General features: G+C 37.3%; 3 protein-coding genes across 5 annotated transcripts in view; 2 read left to right on the forward strand and 1 right to left on the reverse strand.

Annotated features, from left to right (window-relative positions):
* Positions 1-9,076, forward strand: part of DIP2 (disco-interacting protein 2) — a 50,850-nt gene extending 41,774 nt beyond the window's left edge. The window contains exons 4-25 of one of the 3 annotated variants that reach the window (XM_090173613.1): positions 738-866; positions 959-1,282; positions 1,370-1,578; positions 1,836-1,893; positions 1,975-2,054; positions 2,141-2,264; positions 2,350-2,552; positions 2,619-3,014; positions 3,081-3,294; positions 3,361-3,961; positions 4,024-4,108; positions 4,173-4,404; positions 4,756-4,949; positions 5,016-5,181; positions 5,258-5,559; positions 5,626-5,848; positions 5,923-5,999; positions 6,072-6,242; positions 6,314-6,508; positions 6,577-6,751; positions 6,819-6,942; positions 7,109-9,076. In XM_090173613.1, the coding sequence (XP_090029739.1) occupies positions 738-866; positions 959-1,282; positions 1,370-1,578; positions 1,836-1,893; positions 1,975-2,054; positions 2,141-2,264; positions 2,350-2,552; positions 2,619-3,014; positions 3,081-3,294; positions 3,361-3,961; positions 4,024-4,108; positions 4,173-4,404; positions 4,756-4,949; positions 5,016-5,181; positions 5,258-5,559; positions 5,626-5,848; positions 5,923-5,999; positions 6,072-6,242; positions 6,314-6,508; positions 6,577-6,751; positions 6,819-6,942; positions 7,109-7,361 (4,535 nt within the window). In that variant the 3' untranslated portion in view covers positions 7,362-9,076. Of the gene's footprint in view, positions 1-737; positions 867-958; positions 1,283-1,369; positions 1,579-1,835; positions 1,894-1,974; positions 2,055-2,140; positions 2,265-2,349; positions 2,553-2,618; positions 3,015-3,080; positions 3,295-3,360; positions 3,962-4,023; positions 4,109-4,172; positions 4,405-4,742; positions 4,950-5,015; positions 5,182-5,257; positions 5,560-5,625; positions 5,849-5,922; positions 6,000-6,071; positions 6,243-6,313; positions 6,509-6,576; positions 6,752-6,818; positions 6,943-7,108 lie in introns of all 3 variants that reach the window. The other 2 variants (XM_090173611.1, XM_090173612.1) reach the window with 2 other exon arrangements.
* A 99-nt stretch (positions 9,077-9,175) lies between these two features.
* Positions 9,176-11,396, reverse strand: LOC149948565 (uncharacterized). The gene has a single exon (XM_090173614.1). It carries the CDS (start codon positions 11,134-11,136, stop codon positions 9,538-9,540), a length of 1,599 nt encoding a protein of 532 aa, XP_090029740.1. The 5' UTR covers positions 11,137-11,396; the 3' UTR covers positions 9,176-9,537.
* A 286-nt stretch (positions 11,397-11,682) lies between these two features.
* On the forward strand, positions 11,683-19,142 carry LOC149948566 (tyrosine-protein phosphatase non-receptor type 23-like). Its single transcript, XM_090173615.1, has 19 exons — positions 11,683-11,814; positions 12,090-12,164; positions 12,237-12,364; positions 12,432-12,558; positions 12,617-12,748; positions 12,813-12,995; positions 13,065-13,223; positions 13,286-13,608; positions 13,669-13,808; positions 13,865-13,956; positions 14,243-14,447; positions 14,511-14,826; positions 14,895-15,088; positions 15,151-17,145; positions 17,210-17,535; positions 17,600-17,652; positions 17,713-17,817; positions 17,890-18,089; positions 18,164-19,142. Exons 1-19 carry the CDS (start codon positions 11,728-11,730, stop codon positions 18,691-18,693), a joined length of 5,370 nt encoding a protein of 1,789 aa, XP_090029741.1. The 5' UTR covers positions 11,683-11,727; the 3' UTR covers positions 18,694-19,142.
* The last annotated feature ends 563 nt before the right edge of the window (positions 19,143-19,705 follow it).

Below are 19,705 nucleotides of genomic sequence, written 5' to 3' on the forward strand. Positions count from 1 at the left end.
CGTCTTTCGAAAATTAGTGATCAGGTTAACAAACGTTTTACGAGTCACTACTCCCTTCGACGCACGTTTTGAGGGTCTTAACAGGTGTCTGCGAGTTGGCTATTGACAGGGTCGAGCGAAACTAATGTTTGTCCCCCAGTGACGCGCTTGTTTAAATATAACTCTTAATAATGCGTTACTACCCACCAGCGCGATCGAAATACAACGGACTTCCTGCCTGTGTAGGTGGTTCAAGACAATTAGCAAAAGTTCTGGGGTTATAGTTTTTGTAACAAATATTCAGAATATTCTGAAATATTTTCCAACCACCTATTTTCATAAAATTAATATAAAAATACTTTTAATTATAGTGTGTAAAATTTTATTTTGATTTGTGAAATTCTTACTTCGTAGTTACCGAAATTGGCCCGAAAGTTGTCTGAGAATAAATATAAGTAGAGTTGCAGGAGTAGTTTTTATGGCGTTTGAATCATCATTTAATGTGTTATTGGTTGCCACTGTCATTAAGGTAACCTGTTTCTAAGATATTTAAAGGAGCACCGCGATGCTACACCCTTTAGTCTGCAGGCGCTTTGTAAAACATTATTTTCTAAGGGGGTTTGGATTAACCCTATATTTTATTTATTTATTGAATCGTATCCAATGGTGCTAAAATTATTTTTCCTCATATTATCTTGGTTTAAATCAACCAGTTCTTATTTTTTAATATTCCCAATGTTTATTTTTTTTCGTAACAGAGGTCCGTCAAGAGGCGGTTCAGCAAGCTCTGGCGGCCATGCAGAATCGACCCAAGCCATCGTTACCAATGCCTTCCAAACGTACCTCAGTTATGGCAACTTCGCCCTCCAGGGAAAGGCACCCTTCTGGTATGTGAAATACACTAGCTGCGATTGTCCCTGCGCGCAGTGGGTTTGTGTTTGACCATATTAATCCTTAAATTACCTTGGTCTAACTTTAGATACCTCATCTGACGAAGATAGTGTCCTCAATGAGGGCAGCACGCCAGAACAAGAGGTGTCATCTAGGTCCTATATGGCGCCCTTTCAGCAACCCCCTTCGGACACATCCAGCGCGTCCTCTCCCAGAGAAACTCCGCCACCGCCACCCTTACAAAGACATCACATGAGGTACAACAATGGTGGCAGTGGTGGGGGAGGGAGCAGTGGTGGCAGCAGCGATGGAAGGAGAGGGGATGATTGGAGGTCCAACAATTCGGAAGACAGAACTAGCAGTATCGAAGGCATTACCAGTTTAGCTGATGTCATGCAGAATTTGACACCAAGTATGTTTGCAATTGCATTGCACCTCGAGTAACTATTTTCTGTATAACTAAAGTCTTTGCGTTAAATGAATTGCGTGTTTAATACAGCCGAACTGTCAACTACCCAGCCAGATGTTACAAATACAAATGTTGGGAGTGTTCGAAATCCTGATCAATTAAATCGCTACAACTCCGCTCATATGTCCTCCGTTAGATTAACGCAACATTCTTCAACTAATATGGACTTTGGCACAGGAACTGGCACAGGGAAATGGAAAGTTTCTGCCAAAATTCAACAATTGCTCAACACACTGAAGGTATGCCACTCGCTTGTTTCTTGTAAGAGCCCTTTGCCAATTTGCACTTGGAATTTACAGTAAAATTTTTTATTTGACAACATGTGGCGTAAGATTATAAATTAATTTATTTCAATTGTGGGTGGTTTATTAATTATTAAAAGTTATTTAAAAACAATACGTGATGCCCTATTGTAATAATTGGCAGTGGCCCTGTATGGATCAAGAACCTTGCTATAGAAATTGAAATAATGACAATTAATATTACCTAAAAACAGAGGCCAAAAAGAAGACCATTACCAGAATTTTATGTAGATGATGAGACTGATCTTGAAAGTAAGTATTCCGTAGAGGAGAACATGATGATCCCGTTAATTATAAGTTATTTTTTTAATAAAATTGGCATGGTGGTTACAGTTACAGCAACTCAACTGGATCCAAATTCACCTAGACCCGAAGGGGCAGTTATGACTCCTTTAGCTGGGGAGCCTCTTATGGTACATTCCTCATTAGCTTTACTTTTTACGCTTGACTCGGCACTAGGATAATGACGTGACTAACTCTCTGCCCTTTCATTATTTAGATACCTTCGGGTCTACCTAAGAATTTAGAAGCTGCCATTCAAAGATACGGTTCAGCAACTTTTAAAGCTCCAGCAGCAACTGTTTTAGATACTAATGGCAAAATAGGACCACCTTTAACTTATGGTGCGCAATAATTGGATTTTAATAGAAGTTATTGAATTTTTCATTGTCCTTTTTTAATTTTCTTTATTATTATCTATCCAATTAGGTAAACTTCTCAGTCGGTCCCATAAAATTGCCTATAATTTATTGAATAAAGTGGGACAGAAGGGAGAAGTTATTATTAAGCCCGGAGACAGGGTTGCTCTGGTTTATCCTAATAATGATCCTATTGCCTTCATGTGTGCATTCTATGGCTGTTTAACCGCTGGAGTTGTGCCTGTACCAATTGAAGTTCCTCTCACTAGGAGGGTAAGTTCTAAAATTATACAAATAACTGGTGTACATCATTTAAAAAATTTTGTTGTGATATTTTAGGATGCGGGGTCTCAGCAGATAGGTTTCATGCTAGGCAGCTGTAGTGTTAGCTACGCACTTACATCAGAAGCCTGTTATAAAGGCTTGCCAAAAACAGCTACGGGTGAAATACACACTTTCAAAGGCTGGCCCAGGCTGAATTGGGTTGTCACTGAACATCTAAGTAAACCTACCAAAGATTGGATGCCTCCAACGAGGCTTAATGAGGAAGCCACCGCCTACGTTGAGTACACTGTAGATAGAGATGGTGCCATGAAAGGGGTGGCTGTAACTAGATCGGCATTAGTCAACCATTGTCGCTCCCTTACGTCTGCATGCAATTATACAGAAGGTGAAATTATGGTCTGCGTTCTTGATTTCAAGAGAGAAGTTGGATTGTGGCACAGCGTTTTAGCTGTAAGTATGAAATTATCCATTCACCTTTTTTGTTATGTGAAAGCTTATGAAATATTTACATTTCAGAGTGTTTTCAATGGCATGCATGCAATATTTATTCCCTACTCCCTCATGAAAATCAACCCAGCGTCTTGGATGCTTATGATAACTAAATACAAAGCTAGTGTAGCAATTTGTAAATCTAGAGATTTGCACTGGGGACTTCTGGCCACGAAAGACCACAAAGATGTCAATTTAAGCAGCCTCAGACTCTTATTAGTAGCTGATGGATCAAACCCTTGTAAGACAATGACTTTCGTAAACATTTTGTCATTCAGCGCTCTTGTTAAAACCTGATATTTTTAAGGGTCCTTATCATCGTGTGACCAGTTCATGAGCGTCTTCCATAGCCGAGGCCTGAGGCCTGATGCGGTTTGTCCATGCGCCGCTTCAGCCGAGGCTCTAACTGTAGCTGTAAGAAGGCCGGGACGAACTGGCCACGGGGCAACGGGTAGGGGAGTTCTCTCAATGGCAGCTTTGAGCTATGGCGTGATACGGGTTGACCAGGAGAACAGCCTAACTTCTCTAACCTTGCAAGACTGTGGCCTAATTCCTCCAGGTAGTCTGGCTGCTGTTGTCAAAATGGACGGCCCTCCCTATCTCTGTCGTACTGATGAAGTTGGAGAGATTTGCATTTCATCTCCCGGAGTTGGAGCTTCCTATTGGGGCCTTCAAGGCCTAACTAATGCCATATTCAAGATGCAACCTCTCTCACCCGATGGTCATACAGTTGGAGAACAAACTTACGTTCGCTCGGGTTTACTTGGTTTTATGGGCCCTGGTGGTTTGGTCTTCATATGTGGCGTCCGAGATGGTTTAATGCAAGTTAGTGGAAGGAAGCACAATACGGATGATGTAATAGCTACAGTACTTGCTGTTGAGCCCATGAAATTTATCTATAGAGGAAGGTACGCTTGAAGATAACAACATGGAAAAAATAAATAAATTAACCACTGATATTTATCTTCAGGATCGCTGTTTTCTCGATCAAGGTATTAAGGGATGAAAGAATATGTGTTATAGCTGAACAAAGACCTGATTGTACGGAAGAAGAGGTGTGTTATTCAATAACCATACGTTTCAAAAGAAATTGTTTAAAATTATTATATTTTCTAACAGAGCTTTCAGTGGATGAGTAGAGTCTTGCAAGCAGTAGATAGTATTCATCAAGTTGGCATATACTGCTTAGCTCTTCTACCACCTAATTATTTGCCAAAAACCCCGTTGGGTGGTATCCATCTTTCGGAAACCAAGAGGCGTTTCTTGGAAGGGAGTTTGCACCCAGCAAATGTATTGATGTGTCCTCACACCTGCGTAACAAATTTGCCCAAACCCAGAGAGGTTCATCCAGGTGAGGCTCTAAATTATTTTCTTTTTAGATAAATCTGTTTGTGTGCTTGTCCTGTTTTTGCATTTTTAAAAAGTCTGTGGGTTGTTGTTATTTTATAAAATTCAAACCTCCTGCCTAACCTTCTTTCCCTTTTAACCGCGGTGGTTGTCTCTTGTGCTTATCATTTTCATTTAGAACTTTCATACAGAAATAAATTAAATAATCTCATTAGATTATTGCCCATGTGGGCAAATTATTATCTTATGGGCTTTTACGGGTTCCCTTCCTCAACTCCGCCTGAGATATGGAGGTTTATTGTATATTTTTTGTCCGACCTTTCTCACTCATTTAAACCAACTGGCTGCCTACCAGAAGTGGGTCCCGCTTCCATTATGGTGGGCAACATGGTCCAAGGAAACAGACTGGCCATTGCTCACGGAAGAGATATTGGAGTTATTGATGACGATAGCGATGCTGCTAGAAAGTACCAATTTATTTCTGAAATCCTAAAGTGGAGAGCCACGACAACTGCTGAACACATGCTGTTCACGTTACTCAGCTCCAAAGTAGGTTTACAATTCTTATTTCAAAATGAGTGTGCGTAAGTGATATAAATTGTTACGTTTTTACAGGGAAGTGTTGCAGCTTCTTTAAATTGTGCACAGTTGCACAAGAAAGCTGAACGGGTTGGTTGTTTATTACTGGAAAAAGGGAAACTCAATACGGGTGATCATGTGGCACTTATCTATCCTCCTGGTATTGATCTCATATGTGCCTTTTATGGCTGCCTTTATGTTGGTGAGTTAGTTAATTTTAAGCTAAATTTTACCATTTAGTTTAATAGGAAATTAATTGAATTTCATAATCTTTTTAGGGGTTGTGCCAGTTACCATCAGACCACCCCACCCTCAAAACCTACAAACAACTTTACCAACTGTTAGAATGATTGTTGATGTTAGCAAGTCTGTTCTAATATTATCAACTGGGGCTGTTATCAAACTCCTAAAATCTAAAGAAGCGGGCAATGTGGTGGACATAAAATCTTGGCCAATGACTTTGGACACGGAAGATGTTCCCAAGAAGAAACTTAGTAGTATTTATAGAGCCCCAACTCCTGAAATGATTGCTTATTTAGATTTTAGCGTCAGTACAACAGGGATGCTAGCAGGAATAAAAGTAATGTGTTATTTATACATTGATTAGGAGACACTGAACTAAAGCCTTTGTTTGTGCTTCATTCAGGTGTCACACGCAGCAGCTACTTCTTTGTGTCGCAGTATGAAGCTAGCTTGTGAACTCTACCCATCTAGACACATAGCTTTATGTTTAGATCCTTATTGCGGATTGGGATTTGTTCTCTGGTGTCTAAACAGTGTTTATTCCGGTCATCATTCCATTTTAATTCCTCCCTCGGAGGTTGAAGCCAACCCTGGTCTATGGTTGACTGCAGTCAGCATGTACAAAGGTTGGTATTTTAGTCCATAGAAATTTCATTATATTTTATTCTTGATTAATGACAATTTTTTATCTCCGTAACAGTGAGAGATACATTTTGCTCTTACGGTGTCATGGAACTATGTACTAAAGGTCTTGGGTCTTCTATAAACCAATTGAAAGTGGGTTACAGTTTAGTAAATTTTTCATTATTTTTATCAACAAGCGTAGCTCTTAGACAGTATTTCTCTTAGCAGCGTCAAGTTAATCTAAGCTGCGTACGGACATGTGTGGTAGTAGCTGAAGAAAGACCACGTACTGCCCTCACTACTTCCTTCTCTAAATTATTTAGTGGACTTGGCCTTTCACCCAGGGCTGTCAGCACTAGTTTTGGTTGTAGAGTCAATGTTGCCTTCTGTTTACAAGTACGAACAGTTTGCTTGCTGTCTATTATATGTGCCATTGAACATATATTTATGTTTTTGGGTTATTGTAGGGCGCTTCTAGTCCTGACCCTACAACTGTCTATGTTGACATGCGAGCTTTACGAAATGACAGGGTCACTTTAGTCGAAAGAGGTGCTCCTCATAGCTTATGTTTAATGGAGTCAGGTAAACTACTTCCTGGTGTCAAAGTAGTTATCGCTAATCCAGAAACAAAAGGCCAGTGTGGAGACTCTAACTTGGGAGAAGTAAAACCACCTCCTTTTTCCTTTTGTGTGTGTGGGCGAGTGAAAAATTTCTTCATTTCCCGTTATAGATTTGGGTCCAATCGCCCCACAATGCCAGTGGTTATTTTACTATTTACGGTGATGATTCCTTGCATAATGAACACTTCAATGTTAGACTCATAACGGGTGATACCACTCAAACCTACGCTAGAACGGGATATTTAGGATTCCTACGCAGAACCGAGTCTGTTCAAGCTGATGGGGGTAAGTAACGTAATTTGTTTATAAATTGTACAAAAAAGATAATAAATTCCCCTTTTGAACTTAACAGAACTTCATGATGCTATTTTCGTTGTGGGTTCCTTGGATGAAACTGTGATGTTGCGAGGGATGCGGTACCATCCCATTGACATTGAGAACAGTGTACTCCGATGTCACAAAAAGATCTGTGAATGGTGAGTTTCTTATATTCGATACTAAAATTTTACGTAGTGCAATTTTTTGATAGTGTGTTTGATAGAATAGTGTCTTAAATATACCATTATTATTAGATCAATTGCCATTGACAATTCTTAGGCCTGATTTAAGAATATATTTATAGATTAATTTTTTTTACTCCAGTGCTGTTTTTACCTGGACAAATCTACTCGTTGTGGTAGTTGAGCTTGATGGTAATGAGAATGAAGCTTTGGACTTGGTGCCATTAGTCACCAATGTTGTGTTGGAAGAGCACCAGTTAATAGTGGGAGTCGTTGTTGTGGTTGATCCCGGTGTGGTTCCAATCAATTCCAGAGGAGAGAAGCAACGTATGCATTTGCGCGACGGATTTTTGGCCGACCAATTAGATCCCATTTATGTAGCTTATAATATGTGAAGAAATTATTTTTAATTATAACTTTAATATAATTTTATTCTGTGTCGGAAGTTCTTCGCAACGTCACATAATGTGTTTGAGTTAGCTAAAAGTTACACACTGCCATTATAAGATTTGACAAAGAAGTGCTGCGAGTGTCTCCGCATAAACTCCCCCAAATCTGTGGGAAACTTTATATATTTACTCATCAGGTCCTATCCCTGTCTTCAGTCTTAATAATCGTATAAAGAACCAAAAAGATAACAAATATTCCTCGCACAAAAACATGCTGCTCTTCCGGAGCTACAATGCGAGTTAGGAGGAACTTTTAATATGCGAGTGTCTAAAAGAAAACTGAGATTTTTACAATTTAAGCTTTGTGATTATGTTTTGTCCCTATTGTGAGTTGTGACGCCGTTTCTCAAAGAAATTTAGCTTGTACGCGATTTTGGTCAATTACACCAAATTCAAGATTAAAGTGGAACAAAAATGTGGATTTGTAATCTCTCTCCTTCTATAAGCCAAGGTTTTTGTTTTAAATTTTATTGGGTCCGTAATGCTTTCTTCACCTCAAATGGCTTCCAAAGAAAAATTATTCCAAGCAGTTAAACCTAAACATTTCCACTTGAAAGTGAACATTACGGATAATATGTATGCTTGATGTTCATGTTTCATAGATAAATACGAACTGAATAAAAAGATAAAAAGAAAACATTTAATTTATATTTAGGCCTTAGGTTATTTAGAATTTTGCTATAAACACTGATTTAGATACTGGCACCTTGTATCATTTACGCGTATTTGTAAAAGCACTGATTGAGCCACAGCACACCAGAGTAAAAATATCTAGAGATAAATATGTTAACAAATATGCCGCAAATTCCAATTAAATATCTTATCTAAATTGAAAAACCCACCCTTATTCGATAGAACTTCCAAAATTTGTCTAGCTTAAAGTTAATTAAACCCAAGAAAACAAAGTTACAACTAAACAAGCTTAGTATAAAAGTATCGTACTATTGAACTTTATAGCTCAAATTGAAATTTTTTAATTTATAAAGTCTTTAAAAGACTATTGTTGATTGAATTAGATATGAAACTTAAAATATAAATGCGCCTTAGGTATTAGACTTCCTCATTGTGTACAATGTAGTTAACATATCAGATATAATTCCCATCTTTTTGTTAAATTTATTTTTATGGAATTGGCAAAATATATCATTTCCCAATTTATTACAACAAATATAAACAAGCTTGCTTTCTAAACATAACATAAACTGTACTCATTTTTAACTAGACCCAATAGAGCAAATTATTTTAAATTAACACTGCGGGTTATTTAAAGGGGAGATATAAAAGATAAACTAAAGCTTATTTTGCGTTAATGATGGTAAATAAGTTTAATTCTACGCCAAAACTTTGTATATAAATGTTAATTTGTACAGATTTTGTTTAAGGAAGTGTATATATAAAGAAAACAAATTGTAACTGCTGTCTTGATTCTCAAACAACCTGAAAATTTTCAGGCATTTTATTGCGTAGAGATTATTCAACTCCTTACATTATCAACAAAGTGTGTGTGGAAAAAAATATCCCCTTTCCTGGTTAAGAAAAGGTTTTTTTGTATAAGAAGCAAAAACAATAGGGCACTTGCCTAAAGAAATATACCAAGTTACTAAGTCATTTTCAAAGAATTGTGTCTAGTAAAAAACAATAAATCCATTTTGTTTTAAAAATGTTTTAAGAGCTGTTATTATCACACGCCAACCACGGTGAAAGCTTTTTTGGTGTTTAAGAACACCATAAGTTTGTTCTAAAAAAAAACTTTAAAAGCTTTTGTAAAGACGTCATTTGAAATATAATTTTTATTTAAGAAAAAATATTACATAATGACATTTTCTTAAATTTTTAAGCCAAGTAACAATACAATTTTAAAGTATTTTAAGCGCCAATTATCATTCAATATATTCTTATTATTACCAGTATACAGTGTTTGAACATTTTCAACCAACTTGTCTTTCCAAATGCACTTTCCAGATTTAACAATTTAGAAAATATAATACCAATGTTTCAATGGATCTTTTGAGCCTTTTTCCAAAAAATATTTCTTATTTCAATTTCTATTCCAAACATTCCTTTTTAAAATAATGTTATACATTAATATTAGATTTTTTTTAAAAAATAGATGAAAGTTATCTTATATAGGTGTATTGTCTTGACAAGTTATGTCAAAAGGTGCTGATAGGGGTGGTTCATTTATGTTGCTGACATCGCTTCCAGCTGGGGATATTCCAGGTTGAGCAGGGCTCACATCATCAAAGCATGTTTCTAGGATGTATGGAGAAGGATCAGTTGACTGCATTTCAGAATTTAACATATCCAAATCCAGTGGTGACACTGTTCGGGATTCCTCTTGCCCAGTTTCTTCAGCGGATTTGTTATCATTGTAAATACTGCTCCCTCGATCACTGAGCGAGTCGGAAACTCCCAATGAATTTTTTGAACGTTTTTTAGTGGTTTGAGGGTTGTCAGTTCTCATTGAATGCATGGCGGTTTTCATTTTGGACAAAATAGACTCTGAGACTGTAAATCCAACAATTTCATTCATAGCCAATCCGGGGCTATTTCGGTATTCGTCAGTTTGGGCAAGTTCCTTGATATCCTCCACTAATAACATGTACGCTTTTCCACCAGTTGCTGGCATGAGGTTGTGGTCATACAGCCACTGTTTGTCATCTTGATCCCCAGAGTATTTGAATATATCAGGGTGTTTTATGTATAGCCTTCCTCGAGTAGCCCCCAAACCTAAAGCCTTGTTTGCTTTGGCTCCCATAATAAAATAGGTCTCTGAAGTTAAACGTGCTGGGTCCCATTTAGGACCTTCCCTTCTTATAACATCTGCTTTAATTTTAGAGGGAGTGGAACGACCTGATGCTGTACCCAAATGATGAATGGGGGGTCTGCCTTTTTTCCGTCTAACTTTGGGAACAATAAGACTGGCTTCCGAATCAGTATCAGAGTCTTTTCTTTTCCGCCCCGGGCGTCTGGCTCGACTTTCTGAAGAATTTTCCACATCAGAACTTTGTTCTGCTGGGCTATTTGCATTCTGTGGATAAGCTCCACTTAACAAAGTAGAAGAACCATTGCTGCAAGTGATATGGTACATCTTTTTCGCTTCATCCAATATTTGTCGGCAAACAGTATGAACGTGGAACTCTGATACTTTCTTTCCACTGTTTGATGTTATATTTTTAATAGCGAGGCTAAAGAATCTTTTCATGTAATTTTGGATGACATTGTCAATTTCCTGATTGAGGCTCTTTTGGAGATTTTGCCTTAATATATCTAAACTTTTGGCGCTACTTGACACGTAGCCACTACGTGTGCGATTTATGGCTATCATTTGCGATCGATGTGTTGACCGGTAGGTTGTATTGGTGAAATTTGACACATTGAATGGTCTCATATGAAAGGTATTCTCCCATCTCACCAGGTTTGAATTACTGCCCTGCTTGGATTCTTCAGAATCTTGCTTTGGAGAATAGCTATCTCTGCATTCTTCAAGTTGAAAACCACTGGGTTCTGATGATCCACCATCTCTAGATTGGGATGCAGGCGAACTTGGGGTAACTTTGGTAACAAACTTTGTTTGAAAGCCAGTTTCTGTCCTAACCAGAGTTAACTTTGTACCTCCACTAGAAAAATATCTTTTACTCAAATCTATATCACTTTCGTTGCTTTCGTCATCTTTCTCAGAAGGAGAATACACTCGAATCTCGGGTATCATTGTAGACATTTTTGTACTTAAGTTACTTAAATTAACAAATCAAAAGTACGGGAACAACGAATTGAATTCCGGGGGTTCGAGACCCGGGAATTCGGAAGGCGCATCAGATGCGATCCTGGTCTTGACCCACTAACCACCCATTTAGAGTGACCCGCCCCTTTCAATTGGCCTTGACATTATTCCCAGAAATATCGATTGATCCCGGAGATTCTCTTTGCCTTCAAAAATACAAGGACACCAGCTTGCCATTCAGTGTGCATGACAAATAAATAACTTCGGTTTTATAATAATAATCATATCTTAGATTTATCATTGTTACTGTTTTTTGTATGTTTGCTATATTTTTATTGTGTTAGATATTCTCCATGATCCATCTCCTTTTATTTTATTTTCATTTTAACTGCAGTTCTTCTAACTAGTTAATATCATATTGTATGATTAGTTCCTGTACATTGAAATATCTTTGCTGAGCTCTACAAGGAGCCGCTCTGTTACAAAGGATTGTATTTTATACGGCAATAAATTAACCTGTAAACCCGAATGGGTCATGATCGTAGTCTCTGATTTGAACTTTCTGTAAATTCAGAAATTCAAAACAAAATGGAGGCGGTGCCGCGATTGCCTATGCTCTCTTGCGAACTTAAAACAAGCCCTTCTAATGCTGAATTTGGTCCACCATTGAAAAAGGTAACTACTTAAATTGTTAATGGTATTTTTGTGTAATTGGAAATAATTAATATTATTTTGTTGTTCATTATATCGTTTAAAAGATAGTGACAAGGCTTACTATGTTCATTTGTTGATGCGTCATTGACACATGAATCATGATTGGCCATTAACATTGCGTTGCTAGTTTGTAAATCCTAGAGAAAGCCAAAATTTTAATTCAATGGTCATCAACTCGAGCCAAAATTAAAAATGTTATGGAGTATAAACCTAATTAATTTCATATTTTTTCATAGTACATTGCGGAATATTACCATGAAAACCCTGAAAATTACAACAAAGAAATTAAAGAAATTGAAAGTTTGAGAATAGTATGTTGACATTTCGAACATAGCATTAAAAAATTATACTATTTATTCATAATGTACTTTAAATATTGTCAGTCTGCTTGTAAAGTTCCTCGCGACTTCACTGGCATTAGAATATTGAAAAGGTATTATGCCCAACTATTGTGTCTTCAAAGCCGTTTCCCTATGTCAGAAGATGGAGAAGCCAGTGTAGTTTTTGTATGGTGAGAGGATGAAGTTATATTTTCGAATGCCAATAACTTTTATTTTAATACAAAACATTTCTTCTAGGAGTGACATATACTCTGGAATGTCATTTAACATAACTGATGTTCGTTATGAAGAAGCGTGCATTTTGTACAATATTGGGGCTTTGCATTCTGAACTAGGAGCTAATGATAAACGGTCAAATGCGGAAGTACGCTACTTTATATTTAACTTTTGTGAAATTATTTTAAAACTTTTTACAATATTAGGGTATGAAAGTTGCATGTACACATTTTCAATGTGCTGCGTGGGCCTTTCAACATCTTAGGGATAATTACCCTCAACCCAAAGGCAGTGACATGTCTCAAGACTTGTTATCATGTTTTATAACATTGATGCTGGTACAGTTCTCACACTCTTTATGTAAAACAAAAGTCGCAAATTTTTACAAAATATATTTTGTAGGCTCAAGCTCAGGAGTGTATTTTGGAGAAATCAATGTTAGACAGTCGCAAATCCACCATAACGGCTAAAGTAGCGGCTCAAGTTGTAGAATATTACCGTAGCACGCTTAATGTACTTTTATTAGGAAGCTCATCTGGCGAAACTGGTTGCATATTAGATATTATAAAAACTAAAATGTTTAAGGTATTTTAAATATTACATTAGATTTATAATTTTTATATTATGTTTCTTAATGATTCAATTTGCTTTCAGCATTTGGAAAAGTTTTTAGAATTTAAAATATCTTACTATTTGAGTATTGCTCATTTATATATGGGGAACCAAGCTGAAGAGCAACAGTTGATGGGTGAAAGAGTAGCTTGGTTCCAATCGTCCTTAGAAAAGCATGAAGAGGCTGTGAAACTTTCAAAAGTACTGATTTTAGGTAACTTAAACCCTGGGGCCAAATATTAACTTTTTATTTTTAAATATAGCACTTAAACAAAGAAGATTTGATGGAAGCTCTTACATTCACATTGGACGTGATTGGAGGGAAGTGTAATGCAGCTAAAAAGGAAAATGAATTTGTCTACCATGAGAAAGTTCTGCCACCCGAAGCCCTACCCGAGATTAAGGGAGCTTCCTTGGTGAAAGGTGTTCCATTCAGCCCCCACGATCCTGATGTTTGTGGTCCTGATATCTTTGCCCGTCTCGTTCCAATGGAAACTCACGAAGCCTCGTCTCTATATAGTGAAGAAAAGGCTAAGCTATTAAGAGATGTTTCGGCCAAAATTGAGAAGAAAAATGAAGAACTTGCGTATGTTTTCATGTTTACTTTACATATGAAATAAATTCTTAATTGAACGCTGTTATACAGGACTTTTTTATCATCTGTTCAATTGGATCGTAACTCTCTTGTACCTAAAATGGATCAAATTCCCGAAGAATTAATTGAGAGATGCGCAGCTCTTAGTGTCAAACCAAATGCCATAGATGACGTGAAGACTTCTTTAAATAGTAAAAATATTGAATTATTTTTTTTAGTGAAATTAATGGGTAAACTTTTCTTAAAGTGTTACTGGAAGTTTGTCACGAAGTGGAATCTTCTATTAATGATGCCAAAACTTTGCTAACCAAAGATGAAGACCGGGAAAAACAACATCAAGTTAGTTCAGCTTTTAATTTAATTTTAGTAGTGATGGGACGAAACCGATATCGCCATTATGCCAATTAATTGGTTAGCGTTCAAATTACTGATTTTACCCGATACTGATTATCACAAACAAGGCAGATGACACCTCTAACCTTGACCTTTTTCTTTGCTAATTTATTGTAAAATAGCGGTAATAATTGTTTAGGTATTGATATCTTCTCAAAATCGGTATTGGTATTGGTTAAATTACGATATCGGCCAACACCAAATTTTACCTACTAAACACCATTCTTTCAAGGAAATCTTTGGTAAACGTCCACCAAATTTAATCACTGTTGAACTCAGTAAAGAACTTTCAAAATACGAAATGGCCCACAGGAAGGCTATTGAATCTAACGCCACGCTTCAAAAAGCATTGGAAATTCATTTGTCGCATATTCAACTGCTTCAATGTCCATTGGAAGAATTGCAACAGAAAATTCCTTCTATTTCAATATCCCAAAGTATTTTGCTTTTTTTGGTTTTATTGGGTGAACTTTGAAAATGACATGAATATTTTTTCTCAGTTCCCAATGGCGAGGAAGTAGTTCAGGAACTTAAGATTTTGTTCGATAAAGTGGAAGAAATGAGATCTCAAAGACAGTTGTTGGAGATGCAATTGCGGGAGACAATCCAGAATGATGATATTACTAAACTTCTAGTCACCAGAGATAAGAAAGACAGCCTTTCTAAAATCTTTAGTGATCAACTGAGGAAACATGAGACCACTTTAGGATATCTGGAGCAGAATTTGAATGCCCAAGACAATATTTTTAGAGCCTTAATCAATGCCATTTCCAGATACGCTGAAACTCGTAAAATCTTAGCCAAAACTTTGTCTGAGTAAGCAAATTTTTTCACTACTTGGCAGACAGTTTCACTTAAATTTACAACTTTTGATTTTTTTTAAGACGTGACTTATTGATTAAAAACTTGATGAAATCATACGATGCTTACGATGACTTAGTTCTTAAAACCCAAAAAGGAATAGATTTCTACCGCAAGCTGCAAACCAATGTACAAAGGCTTCAAGCTAGGGTTAAAAGTGTGACTAGTGTCCAGGAAGAAGAGAGGGCCCAAATGAGTCAGGCCCAAACTAAGAAAGGTGAGTGTGTTTTATTTCAAAAAAATTAATTTGAATATTAATGTACTTTTCTTATTTTCCAGTTAGTAAACAGCCTAGTAGCATTTCAGTATCCAGTTTCCCAGCTTCGGTTCCAGCTTCAACAACTCCAAAACTTAAAGACTATTTGCCTTACATGACTGGTAGATTGGGAAGTGTTGTACCTCCAACCCAACAACCCTCATCTTGGGCACCAACACCCGAATCAATACCTTCAAATATTTCAAATTTAAAATCTCAGCCTTTGCCTTCAAGTATCCCAGCAGATAGTGCCGCAATTTGTTCTGGCTCGTATGCAGCTCCAGGTATTCCTGATACAGCCCCGATGGGAATTCGTCCAGCTCCAGTTGGATCGGAACAAACCAACACGGGTTCCTGTTCCACCAGTGCTTATAATACCAACATTTCCATGAATTTTCAAAACCAAACTGAAATATCTAAATACAGTGGCAAGAGTCAAAATTATTATTCCCAGTACGGATACTCAACAAATTCCAGCTATGACACTCAAAATCCATCTTCGTACACCTACAACTACCCCACCACAGTACCTTCAACGACAATGTGCACAAGTAGCTATTATCAAGCACCAAGTTCACAGTACTATTCGCAACCTTCTTCAGTAAAACCAGCAACGCCCGATATAGGTGCATATTCGCCCCAAGTGTACTCAACTGTTGCTTCTCCTTCAGTAGCTGGGGATTTCCAGTACCCAAATCAGTATAATAGTTCAATGGCAACATCTTCCTATAGCGCACCTCAAGTCTCTGCTACTTCTCAACATTCCACCTCTTATAATTACCCAGCAACTGTGCCAATAACATCAGCGATAGTTGGGATGCCTTATCAATCAAATTTACCAGCTTCGTCAACGGTAACTGGTGGTACATACCCAGCAACTTCGAGTCCATATCATACTTATTATAGTTCAAATGATACCTCAAAAATGGGCTACGCATCTCAACCAGAATCCTCTCAAATGAATGTTCAGTCTACCTATCAGCAGTACACGAGTGTTTATACCCCAACTGTCACCACTGTTTCAAACTCTCAGCCCGTTGTATCTCAGTCTTATCAAGCTCCTCTATCTTCTTACTCAACTTCAGCTTCTACAAATTATAACATGGAAACTAGAGAACCCTATGCTTATGGAAATCCAGGAACATACGCTAACCAATCAGAAACTCTTAAAACTCAGTATGGATATACGCAACCACAGACTTACGAAACTGTGTATTCTAATGTAGATCAACAAACAGTTGGACAATATCAACAGTATAACTATACCCAAGACCAAAAACCAACTAGTCAAGAATATGGCGCTTCTCAAACATACCAAGCTGGTTATACTCAATACGGCTCGAACACCAATCAAACTTACCAACCGGCAAATGTACCATCAAACTATACAACTCCAGTTCTAATGTCACAAAGTTATCAAACGGAGTTGTCTTGTCTGTTGCCACTTCAACCAACGCCAGTATCCCAACAACCTCAACCTGAACCTGTTATAGAAAGTAAAACTCCAACTCAACCTGCCCCAGCGCAGTCGCCTAATATGACCCAAATTACGCCAAAAGGCACTGGCTCTGAAAGCCAGTCCTCAGTATCTTCGGGGCGAAGTTCAGTTACGTCAAGTCCTGCTCATGGTTCTACGAGCGTTTCCGTTTCTAATAAAGATTTCCTGGAGTCTTTAGTTTCCGATATCCCTGATACCACAGTCAGGCCAGTTTTACAACCCAAGACAGTACCATTGGCTGATATACAAACTCCGAAGGATAAAACTGAAATTGAAACTCAGCAATTGCACTTAAAAGATCCACTATCCGATAAAAATATACTGGAGAAGTTTGTGGTTGAGGTTGACAAGTTTAAAAAAGTGGTTGAAGGCCTTACAAAGAAGTCCTTAAATGGTCCAACACCTCTTGATCAAAAATGGAAAGAAGTGACAGATGCTCAAGATAAGGAATCTAGAAAGAGATCCATATCCGTAGCCCGTTGTTATCCATTGAAGAATAGAGTACCCGATATCATGCCTTGTAAGTGTTCATTTATAATTTTTAATTAACTCAAAATAACAATGATGATGTTTTACTTGTCCAGATGACAGCAATAGAATTGAAATTCAATCGCTGAAAGATGATTATATAAATGCATCGTGTATAAATGATCTCTCTCCGACTAGTCCTAAATTCATAGTTACGCAAGCTCCTCTACCTTCAACATTCATGGATTTCTGGGTTATGGTTTGGGAGCAACAAGTTGAAGTGGTTGTCTGTTTGATAGCTAATGCTGAACTGAAAGGTCACATTTATTGGCCTACAGAAAGGGGTCGTCCTGTGGAATTTGGAACGCTGAGTCTGAATCTGCAGAGTTTCAAGGAATCCCAATATTTCAACGAGTTCATGATAAATATTACTCAAAATGAGGTATATCTGCGTAAAAGTGCTTGTCTTAAGAGTTTTTATTAACTAAATTTTTTCTGTTTTTTAGACTAAAATATCTAGAGTTGTGATTTTCTTACAATTCTTCACATGGCCTCCTGGGTAAATATGCAAATTTTATTTATAGTATTTCAAAATGTTTATAATGTATTCTCCTATTAGAGCTCAACCGTCCAATCCAGCAATTATATTGCAGTTTATTTCTGAAGTACATAACTATCATCGTCAGCAACGAAACTTGCAAAGGCCCATTGTGGTTCATTGTTTGTAAGTTGAATCATTTCTTTCTTATAAATGGTATAAAGCTATAATGGGTTATTTCCATTTCTCCTTGATCAGAAGCGGAGTTGGACGCAGTGGTGTATTTTGTTTGCTCTCTGCATCGATGAAGGAATTGAGTTTAGGAGGAAACATTCCTGATCTGAGTCTGATGGCTGCTAAAGGCAACCAACAACGAAAAGTCCTGATTCAAGAAAAAGATCAACTTAAATTTAGCCATGAAGCAGCGCTGTACTATGCTCAGGACATCCTAGTAAAAAGTAATTTTATTTCTTAGTACTTTGGAAGATTTCGGCGATTTAAATAAAGTAATGGTATCATTGGATTCATTTAGGGGGCATTCTGTCTAACAAAACTACATTTGATGAAAAAATTCCAAAAGTTCGTACCCATACTCGACACCCTTCTGAAGATTTCATCCTAGGTGGGATCAAAATTGAAAAATCGAGCAGCTTGGATTCTGAGACCAAATCTGTAAAGTCTGAAACAGAAACTGACTCAAAAACCAGCCTGACATCAATTGATAAGTCAGAAGAAAAGGATGTTCCAACCATAGAGTCTCTAGCTGCAGAGATGATTCTTAAAGACGTAGTTGAACCAGAACAGAGACCAAGTTCGTGTCCTGTTAACAGAACAGATGATTCAATGACGAATGCTTCTAGACGAGGTAGCACCGCCAGCTATTCAAGTTCCGTCACTAGTATCTTAGATCCGGCAAATTTTAATTTAGATACAGGTGTTTCGAGTAAGAAAAAGTTTACGAGGGAAAGCTTTAAAAATCCACTCGGCTTAGGCCAAGCTAATACTAGCGTTGCTGACCCATTGAGTATGCTCGACCCATTATGGTCTTTGAAAAAGGAATAAATTTAGTTTTTTTGCCTCTTACGATTAAAATGTTTGTGAGCATTAACAGTTTTATTCTATGCTATTAATATTTACATTGTTCTATTATTATATAAGTGTACAGACTGATTTATTTTCTGTTAATTTAATATTTGGTAAACGAAGCAAATGCTTATTAATAGGGTAAAGTTTTAGGCTCAAATAGTCATTTTTAAAAGTGCCTGACATCGAAAGTGAGCTAAATTGTGCGGTATTAGTGATTTCGTAGGCCCAGGATATTTCTTAAGAGTGTGTTGGTTGTAGATATTTTGTTTTTCAAAATTACAATGGTAATTAATACATGTATTCAGAATGTTGTAGATAAATTTGCTCTAAAAATGTATTAGAATCCTATTTTATATATTAATTTTTATTTTATTGTATATTGTTTCTATTGCATATAAAAATTGGAAATGTTATATTTCATTAGAAAAAAAGAGTTAATTCTTATTCGAAACAAGCAAAACTCTGGGTACGTTTAGTAACTAGTTTTTTTTATTCGGGATTGTAACGTGTGGGACAACTCAGTCCGCTCGTCCACCTGATTAATCAGGGCGAGATATGTGTAACGGCCAAGCCAACGGGGGGATACGTGGAGACAGCCGTTGTGGAAGTATTCCGAATACCCGTTGGGGGATTGGTGGTCATCCTCACAGGGCCATCCACAAACTTGAATCAAAAGTAACTCAACCCACAATGAACTCAACGTTGAGACCGTTTTCTCTACTGTAGGATTTTTTGCGTATCCATTTTTGACATCACGTTAAAAACGCGTCAACAAGTCATCGGCTGAAAGAGCAGATTATTTCGTTGATCAACGGTCACGTGACGTCGCAGCACGGAGGAAGACTAGCTGCAGACGCTGCGACGGACTATATTTTACAAAATTTGCAACAAGCGTAAAAAGCGTTCAACAAGATCATACGCCACGTTTAAATAATTTTTCAGATACTTCGTTGAGCGTTACTGAACGCAGCCACCGCTACAGCGCGGC

The sequence above is a fragment of the Leiobunum rupestre genome, chromosome 4, assembly GCF_980474605.1.
Source record: "Leiobunum rupestre chromosome 4, qqLeiRupe1.1.hap1, whole genome shotgun sequence".
NCBI classification, from domain to species: Eukaryota; Metazoa; Arthropoda; class Arachnida; order Opiliones; family Sclerosomatidae; genus Leiobunum; species Leiobunum rupestre.